Source organism: Pseudoliparis swirei, chromosome 6 (genome assembly GCF_029220125.1).
Source record: "Pseudoliparis swirei isolate HS2019 ecotype Mariana Trench chromosome 6, NWPU_hadal_v1, whole genome shotgun sequence".
NCBI classification, from domain to species: domain Eukaryota; kingdom Metazoa; phylum Chordata; class Actinopteri; order Perciformes; family Liparidae; genus Pseudoliparis; species Pseudoliparis swirei.
In genome coordinates, this window is record NC_079393.1 from 5117845 (window position 1) to 5127631 (window position 9787).

General features: G+C 40.2%; 1 protein-coding gene across 3 annotated transcripts in view; it reads left to right on the top strand.

Annotated features, from left to right (window-relative positions):
• ppip5k1b (diphosphoinositol pentakisphosphate kinase 1b) overlaps positions 1–2906 on the top strand; it is a 38658-nt gene extending 35752 nt beyond the window's left edge. For all 3 annotated transcript variants that reach the window (XM_056416078.1, XM_056416081.1, XM_056416079.1), the window contains one exon: positions 1521–2906. In XM_056416078.1, coding sequence (XP_056272053.1) covers positions 1521–1612 — 92 coding nt within the window. In that variant the 3' untranslated portion in view covers positions 1613–2906. The remainder of the gene's footprint in view (positions 1–1520) is intronic.
• The last annotated feature ends 6881 nt before the right edge of the window (positions 2907–9787 follow it).

The following is a 9787-nucleotide window of genomic DNA, read 5'->3' on the forward strand; positions in this document are numbered from 1 at the left end:
GCATTCAAACGCGACGGTGGGTGGGGATTGGAAGAACAGGTCTAACCTGTTTTTTGGCAGGTTAGAATATATAAATGGTGAAATTCCTTCTTTTCATTCCTTTACTGCAGACATTGCAACGTGTCAGTTTCAAGGCTTTTAATCCTCAGGCACCCACGGGTGACACAATGAGCATGAGCTTCGTGGAGAACCAGACGGGTTTGATTCCTCAGCGATGACCTCGTGGTTACGGATGTATTTGCATATTCGGTCCCCATACTCGTTTAAAATAATGTCCTCAAAGCAACGGCTGCTCACCCATTTTATTAATCTCTTCATATTTATTATTTTTTGTCAGTTGGCTCACAGATTGTCACGTTGTCGACGCTACACGCGTTCCATAAAGATGTTTTCCATTCCCCCGTCATGCTTATGGAAAGGTAGAATGGACCGAGAGGCTTTAATAATGCATCACATTATATTTGATTTGATTTTTATATAAATGTCATTCCAACAGTCGAAAAAATATTTATTTTAATTGAGTTGAGATCGATGAGTCAACTGCTGAGATTAAACGTTTATTACAAGTGTCAATCAATTGATCATTAATTTAATTAATTCATTAATAGTTTCACCACGAGATCTGAATTGTTTTCTTTTCTGTGTTTCTGAAGGTTAAAAAGGTTAAGTCGCATTTGTATTTATTAGAAATATGTTATTATTATTATTTGTAAAGAAATATTTCATCAAATAGATAGTTATTATTTATATATATATATCTTATTATTTATTAATATATATTTTTATAAACAAAACAATATATATTTTTATATATTATTATTATTTATTTAAAAAATATGTTAATAAATATATATATTATTATTTATAATTATATATTATTATTTATCAGTAAATAAAAAATCTATATTAATATAAATAATAATTTATATTTATTATTTATATATATATATTTTAATTTAATATATATAATTTATGAATACATATATATAGACTTTTTAGTATGCTTTAAAAAAAATACTTTAGTACTTTGTAATACGTTTTCTTTCAGGTGATTTTTTACTTTCCCCCTCTGGGTGGTGAGGTGTTTAATTCAACAACAAAAAAATGTCATCCCTCGCCTGTGTGTCATCTCCATTGTTCCCACGTTGGGCGACTTTACCTCTCTGTCGATCTCACTTCTCCCCCGATGAACATGCCGGATGAACTCGACACTTTACGCTGGTTGAGCGACATGGAGGCCGCTTCGATGCGTCAAAACGACCGAAACGTGTGAAAAGAACTCACTTAATTTCTCGTTATGCGGATTTAAAACCGGTCTTAAATGTTCATTGTGCGATTGACCGATGAATGGAGACGAAGGTTCGTGTTTAAAATGTACAGAAATCTCATTTATCAGAGTTTATTCTAGTCCGATTTTCGACACGTGCGAGTAACTTGATATATTCCTGACCGTAACCCTCGGAATCGATTCGTGTTCGGGAATAAAATGTGTGTGTGACTGAATTGTGTTTGCATTAAAGATGGCAGCATCCCGTCCAGCGCCGTGTCCAGCGCCGGCCCCTCCTCCCCGGTCACAGAGAGCTCCGGCCAGAACTTCAGCTTCAGTGAGTAGAGCGTCTGGGTATTTAGACCAGACCCCCGACCTCCGTGGGTCACCTGTTCCTCTGTCCTCCTGCACACACACACACACACACACACAGTATTACACAACACTTCGGACACGTGAACAAGAGGGAAAACGCACTGGACCCGTCATCGCTCTGAAGTCTCATCCTCGTCTTCTTCAGTTTGTCGACACCTTCATGAAACCGGCTGCGACCGAGTGGCATTAAGACCAGTTGTGCCTTTAGTTCAACTTGGATGCGGCCTACGATAAAACAACAACAATAAACATCAACAATTATTATCTGCAAATTATCTCACACAGCAGATGAAAATGTCAACCAGCAAACCAGCGTTTGCATCTGAAAGATATTTAAATATTTATTTAAAAAAATTAATATATATATAACATATTTTTTTATATATAAAATATTTTAATTATATATATATTCAATCTTTTTATATATATATATATCTGTTTTCAATATGTGTGTATATATAAAAATATATAATATCTATATAAAGATTATTGAATATATATACAATTATTTAATATATATATATATACAATTATTTAATATATATATATATAAAATGTTATATGTAATAAATGAATACATATATTAAAATATTGTTAGATATATTAAATAATTTATATATATATAAAATATTTTTATATGTATATTTAAAAAAAATGTTTTTCCCTGTTGATCTGCAGTGTTGTTGCTAGCCAATCACAGCGCACCCTGAAACTAAACAAGCTGTTTTCTTTTGTTATTCAAGTTTCTCAATCTGACTCGTAAACGTCGGCACGCTGTCGGCTGGAAGTCATTTGGGACATTTTGTTCACGTCAGTTAAATATGAAGGTTAGCTTAGCACAAAGGTTAGCTTAGCAGAACGGTGTCGCTTATGAAAAGGAAAAATGGAGCCTCCTAATTATTAGGTTTGAAATTTAAAAAAAATCTAAGAACAACGATTTTTAGTTTTTCTGTGGTTTTCTTCTCAAATATTGATTTGAACACTTTGGTTTTCATCTTGAATAAACAAACACACTTATTTAATTACTGGGCTTTAATGGGTTTGTTTCTCTGGACGCCCGGATGGCTTTTCTTCTCTGTTTTTGTGCTAAGCTAACCGTCTCCTAGCGTTATCTTCAAAGTTATCAAACAAGTGTTTACTTTCTTTTTTTATTTTATTTTGAAATGCAGTGGAAAACTCGGATTCATCAAACGTGTGTTAGTTATTATTATTACAAGAATCGCCTGCTGTTAAAATGGAAAATCAATTGATCTGTAAATGTGTGTGTGTGGGGGGGATGATGGAGGGATGAGGGAGGATGATGATGGGGAGGGGGGAAGGGGGGGGGTCTCCTGCTGTATTTTATTGAGTTTTAATTTCAGAGGGTTTCAATCAAATCTGTGCTGTAGTTTTATTTCACAATTAGAGGGAAGAACCACTCGATCAAGGAAACTACTGACGACCGCAGACGCCTGATGATGTCATCATTGATGATGATGATGTGTTTAAATGTACAATGAATCCCGTTCATGGTGATTTGAATGATGCTCAGACACCTGGTTGCATCACATGTGACTGAATTTGGGGTAATTTCACTTTCAATTATTAAATAAGTAACGGAATTAACTTTAAACTCCAAATCGATGAAGATTAAACTCTTCAAAGCTTTTGGTCGATCCTAAAACCCCAAAATAAAACGTCTTTATTACAGTGAAGCTGTTTTATTTTGTATTCGGTCCAGGTAGAAGTAATAGTGCTCTAGTCATAGTGTGTTGTATTCATCACACACACACACACACACACACACACACACACACACACACACTAGTGAGGAAACTGTCAAACCAAAGTATCAATAAAACTAAATAAAACTTTTAATTGAAAATGATCTGACTCCCAAAAAAGGAGAACAAATATTTTTAGTTTTTGATTTCAAAAGGACTCGTTCAATATTTTTGTACCTTGAGGTCGGTTGACGTGTATTTATGTGTTTAATGTTATTTAATGTCAACCAAAGAGGAGGCGGAGCCTGTTTCACAGGGAGCGCCAATGTCTCAATAAAGTCTGTTTGTCAAGCGCTTGAGACTCAGGTCCTCATTTAATGAAGGAGGGAAGGAGGGGAGGGAGAGAGAAAGAAAGGAGGCAAGGAAGAGAGAAGGGAAGGAGGGAAATAAGGTAGGAAGCAGGGAAGGAAGGAAGAGGGAAATAAAGAAAGGAGGGAGGGAAGGAGGGGAGGGGGACAAACAGTGAAAAAACAGGTCCTGCTTTAATGAGGGAGGGAGGGAGGAAGAGAGAAAGAAAGGGGAAAGGAGGAATAGAGAGAGGGAAAGGAAGGAGAGAAACAAACAGTGAAACAAACTGGTCCTGCTTAAATGAGAAAGGAAGAGAAGGGAAGGAGGGAAATAAGGTAGGAAGCAGGGAAGGAAGGAAGAGGGGTAAATAAAGGAAGGAGGGGAGTGGGACAAACAGTGGAAAAAACAGGTCCTGCTTTAATGAGGAAGGGAGGAAGGAAGGAGGGAGGGAGGAAGGGAGAGAGAAAGAAAGGGCAAAGGAGGAATAGAAAAAGAGGGGAAGGAAGGAAGGAAGGAAGGAGGGGAACAAACGGTGAAACAAACTAGTCCTGCTTAAATTAGAAAGGGAGGGAGGAAGGACGCAAGGAAGGAAGAAGGAAAGGAAGAGAGAAGGGAAGGAGGGAAGAAGGGAAATAAGGTAGGAAGCAGGGAAGTAAGAAAGAGAGGGAAATAAAGAAAGAAGGGAGGGAAGGAGGGGAGGGGGACACACAGTGAAAAAAACAGGTCCTGCTTTAATGAGGAAGGAAGGAGGGAGGGAGGGAGGAAGGGAGAGAAAGAAAGGGGAAAGGAGGAATAGAGAAAAAGAGGGGAAGGAGGGAAAGAAAGGAAGGAGGGGAACAAAGTGAAACAAAATGGTCCTGCTTTAATGAGAAAGGGAGGGAGGATACAAGGAAGGGAGAGAGGGAGGAAGGAAGGAGGGGAGGGAGGGAATGAAAGGAAGGAGGGGAGGGGGATGAACAGTCCTTTCCTTTCTTAAATCCTATTCTACACCGTATTCTTTCTTTCCTGTTTCCTCTTTTCTTTTCCCCCTTTTCTCGGCCCCTCTTGTCGTTGCCTTGTTTCCTCTCCATATTGCTTCCTCTCGTCTCCTAGTTTCTTCTCTGCCCATCATGACTTCTCTCATGTTTCCTTTCCTCAACTCTTCTCATCTCCTCCTGTCCTTAATCATGTGCACCCACCTGTTTTCTCTCTGACTACCCTCCTTCTCTCCTCCTTTTCCTCCCTCTCTCTCCCACTCACCAAACGGCTTTTTAGAATAGTGATGACTCATGCCTCCTCCTATTGCTCCTATGCGTTGCCGTGGCGACACCCCCAGATGTAATCGACTCCCCCTGAGCGATGCTGGGTAATGAGGGGAAGAGAGAGAGAGATGGAGAGAGAGAGAGAGGGAGACAGACAAAGAGGGAGAGACAAAGAGGGAGAGACAAAGAAAGAGGGAGGGAGACAAAGAGGGAGAGACAGAAAGAGAGGGAGAGAGACAAAGAGGGAGAGACAGAAAGAGAGAGGGACAGAGACAGAAAGAGAGAGGGAGACAGACAAAGAGGGAGAGACAGAAAGAGAGAGGGAGACAGACAAAGAGGGAGAGAGACAGAGAGGGAGGGAGACAAAGAGGGAGAGACAGAAAGAGAGAGGGAGACGGAGAGGGAGGGAGAGAGACAAAGAGGGAGAGAGACGGAAAGAGAGAGGGAGACAGACAAAGAGGGAGAGAGACAGAGAGGGAGTCAGACAAAGAGGGAGAGACAGAAAGAGAGAGGGAGAGAGACAAAGAGAGAGGGAGACAGACAAAGAGGGAGAGAGACAGAGAGGGAGTCAGACAAAGAGGGAGAGACAGAAAGAGAGAGGGAGACAGACAAAGAGGGAGAGAGACAGAGAGGGAGGGAGACAAAGAGGGAGAGACAGAAAGAGAGAGGGAGGGAGAGAGACAAAGAGGGAGAGAGACAGAAAGAGAGGGAGACAGACGGAAAGAGAAAGAGGGGAGGGAGGCAAACCGCCGACTCACCGGAAGTCAAAAGATGATGTCATTCATTCTTTCTGCATGTTCTTTCTTTCTGGCTTTATTTCCTACATTCACACACACACACACACACACACACACACACTCTCTCTCTCCTGCGTCAGTAAAGCGGATGCAGCCTCTTTTCCTTCTCGTTACCTTTGTGTTGTTGTGTCCTTCATCAAGTTGATGAAGAGGACGAATCACCAGAAAGTGCTAAACAGGCGAGAAGTCTTTATTTAATATTATTAATTATATTATTATTATTAATGTTTGTATGTTTACCTCGATGTGATTAATGGAAACCTCGTCTCACTGTAACAATGTGACAGAGGGACAATGAAATGAACCAGAACCCCAACATTTACAAACCAAAAGAGTCGATGACATCATCATTACATCATCACATCATCATCACATCATCATCATTACATCATCCAATCACTCGGAGGGCGTGAAGTGGAGGTGAAAAATGTTTTTAGAGGTTAAAAATCAAACCGACTCGTCTAAACGTTACGAGTGACGTAAACCGGGTTTTAAACTAGTCGGCGTTCCTCCAGTCAGCGCCGAAGTGTGTGTGTGTGTGTGTGTGTGTGTGTGTGTGTGTGTGTGTGTGTGTGTGTGTGTGTGTGTGTGTGTGTGTGTGTGTGTGTGTGTGTGTGTGTGTGTGTGTGTGTGTGTGTGTGTGTGTGTGTGTGTGTGTGTGTGTGTGTGTGTGTGTGTGTGTGTGTGTGTGTGAGCCCCTCCCCCTTTATCCACCACAAACTGCACGTCATGGTGCAGCAACATTCCTTCGTCTGAATTTTCCATTTCACTTTTTCTCTTTTAGGCCGAACAAAAATAATTAGGGGCCATTCGTCAGCGGCAGCATCAGGTGGATTGTTAAGGCCCCCCCTCTCTCTCCCCCCCCCCTCTTCTCTCTCAATCTCTCCCCCCCGCCCCTCTTCTCTCTCTAGAGTAACATTAACAATCGTTCTCCTTCACTGCTCAGTCAAAGATCTCAAGATATGAAACATAAATGAGTTATTTTGAGAAGTGAGCAGCTGCTGGAGCTCGACTCCATCTTTACACCTGACGGAGCAAAGTGACCAATGGGCCGATCGGCCTCCTCCTCCTCCTTCTTCTTCTTCTCCTCCTCCTTCTTCTTCTCCTCCTTCTTCTCCATTTCACTTCCTTCCACCCCCAATAAATAATAAATAAATGAATGTTTCTTCAGCCGTTTCAGGTGTGATGACCCTTCAGATCTCCTCATCCACTCGGGACTATTTGAATAATGATTTCTTAAAAAGGAAACACTCGATGTGTAACTACCCGCCTCTTTGTTACCGGGTAAGTTAAGTGAAGATGGCCCACGGCATAAATGCAGGTTCGCCTTGTAAAAAGCACTTTTTATTCTGAGTATATCTCTGGAACGATGCAGCTGAAAAGGTTTAAACTTCCTCAGCATCAACATATAAATATAAACAATATGTCTGTAAAGTTTGACTTTGACAAAGTAAAGCAGGACAAAATTATTGCATCTTTAGTGAAGACGGTTTAGGCGAGTTCTCATTGGGCCATTTTGGTTTTCTCACCAGAATAATAATTACTAATGGGGTTCAATTCATGCAAATACAACATTTAAAAACAAATTAAATAAAACTTATTTTATAGTAACTTCTGTTTCGGACATTTTTTTATTCAAATTATGTATTTGTGTACAACCTTTATTGACAATAGTTCAATAAAATGTTTATGAATAAATCAAATCGGCAGATTTATTATGATTAATCTTGAGGGGGGACATCCTAAAGTCGAGAAACACAATGTAAATAATTCACTATATAAATAAATAATATAAATGTTTGCCTTTTCATATTTTTTATTAATGGTGATTAATAAGGTGAATATACAAAAAATATATACCAAAAAAAATTATATATATAGATGACAAACACGATAATAAATAATTTTAATAATAGAAAATACTCCCAAAGCAGATGAGATGTAAACAACTGTTGCGTCTCCTTCATTCAGAGGTAAATCACCGACTCATGTTTCATGCCATTATTTTTTTGAACACTCTTGACATATAAAATCTAAAATAAGTTGTAAAGAAACGAGAGCGAGACGCTTGGATTTAAATGTACTTTATTAGATGATCACCAGGCCGCTCACCTTTTACAATGAATGTGCAGTAGTTCTAGTTTCACCAGTTAGATTTAAAGAGACAGAGAGATATTGAATATTGCACTGAGGAAGAAATCGTAACTAAGATAATACAATGCAGAAAAGAAAAGAAAAAAGAGAGAGGAACGTAACTACCAATACAGCGTCTTCTTTACAGGTTAATAGGGCAAACGATAAAAGCCCAGTAGAATATAACTGCAGGTCAGTTCAGTAACAGTTAAGACAATAAGCCGTTTTTTTGTGTGTTTTGTTTTTTTCAAATATACCTCTTTTTAAAATAGCATCGTATTTTTAGTATTTTTTTTAAATATCATTATTTCCATGTTAAACAATTACATTCAGGATTATAACTAAATAAATCACATGCAGAGAGATTAGATGGACTGATGACATCAACGATATCTTCATTCTGATACAGGCGTACCGATGGAATTTGACTCGATGGTGCAATTTTTTTTCTAGTTTTCGTCCGTTTGTGTCTCGTCGGCGTTTTTCTCGCGTGTAGTTTTGATGGTTTTCGCGGTTTTTTTTTGGATCGTACGGCCACAAAAACCGCCCGGAGGCCGTGTCGCCTCGCGCGTCGATCCGAGCGCGTCCGCGCGGCGTCGGTTTAATTCAGCGTTTTTCGTCTTTTTTTGGAGTCTGCACGCGTTTCAAGTCGTCATCAGAAGAAAAAAAAGGTTTCAGTTCGTGTTTCTATCTCTGTGTCTCTGTCTAAACGTGTCCGGTCGCGTCGGGAATCGAACCCTCGTCCGTGGAACCGTAACTCGAAGAGACGATATTTGTCGAAAAGACAAAAATAAATTAAACGTCGGTACTTGCTCATATTTTGTGCTTCCTAAAAAACGTGTCGCTGTCCCGGCGGGTTTGATTCGTTCGATGCGTCTCGATGCGTCGTCTATCGTTTTGACCCGGCAGCGTTCGGTAGTCCCAACTCTACGTTCATAAAAATAGATCTCCTCTAGTGCACTCGGCTCAGGGTTTGGAATCTGGAACTAAATTTTTTTTTTTCATATCGGACCACCAGATCTGATCCACGTTGAAAAGCTTATTATGGGGGGGTGAAGAGGACTCGTCTCCTCGGTCCTCATGCGCCCTTCACTTACGCCCTCCAGACCAGTGTGTGTACTTTGTGCGTGCCCAGATGTTTTAATATACAACCGGCATCAAAATAAAAACTTTTTTTTTTTTTTAAAGAAAGCGTTCTGCTTCTGAATCGTCTCCAGCGTGAGACGCTCTCAAGGCGTAGCGGACACGTGGGGTCAGGGGTCGGGGGTCGGAGGCCGAGGTGTAAGGTAGCGGGGAAATGAAATGGCACTCGTCCCGGGTCCCGAAACCAAAAGCTCAAACTGAGCCCACAAACAAACAAACAAACAACAACGCGTACGGAGCCATCTTGGCAGACTTCTTGTAATAATAAAAAAATAATAAATAAAAATTTAAGATTCGTTTCTCAGCGCATTTGGAGGAAAATTAAACCGGAGAAGGAATCGCAAATATAAACGTGTCACGACATAAATTAACAAAATAAACCAACCGGGCGACAGTGTGTATCGTGTGCTCACACCCACACACACACACACACACACACACACACACACGCGTTCCTGTGTCCAGTACAATCGTTCGTTCTCGCTCTATAAATATTTCTCTTTTTCGTATATTTAGGCAGTTGCTTTAAAAGTAAAGACGCCGTTCTCTGAACTCGGCGTGGAGCAACGTCTCGTACATTATATCATAACAACGCAATGAAAAGAGAGTTTGTGCCACCACCCTGTGCTTCCAACTACACACACACACGCACACACTCGCACACACACTTCTAAACATTCCTATTTGGTTCGTTCCGTCCGCTTCCCGCTCGGAGACATTCACGTTCGTTTTAAAGTGGCGTTTTTTATTTATTTTAAATAAAGTGGCGTAGACGCCGAG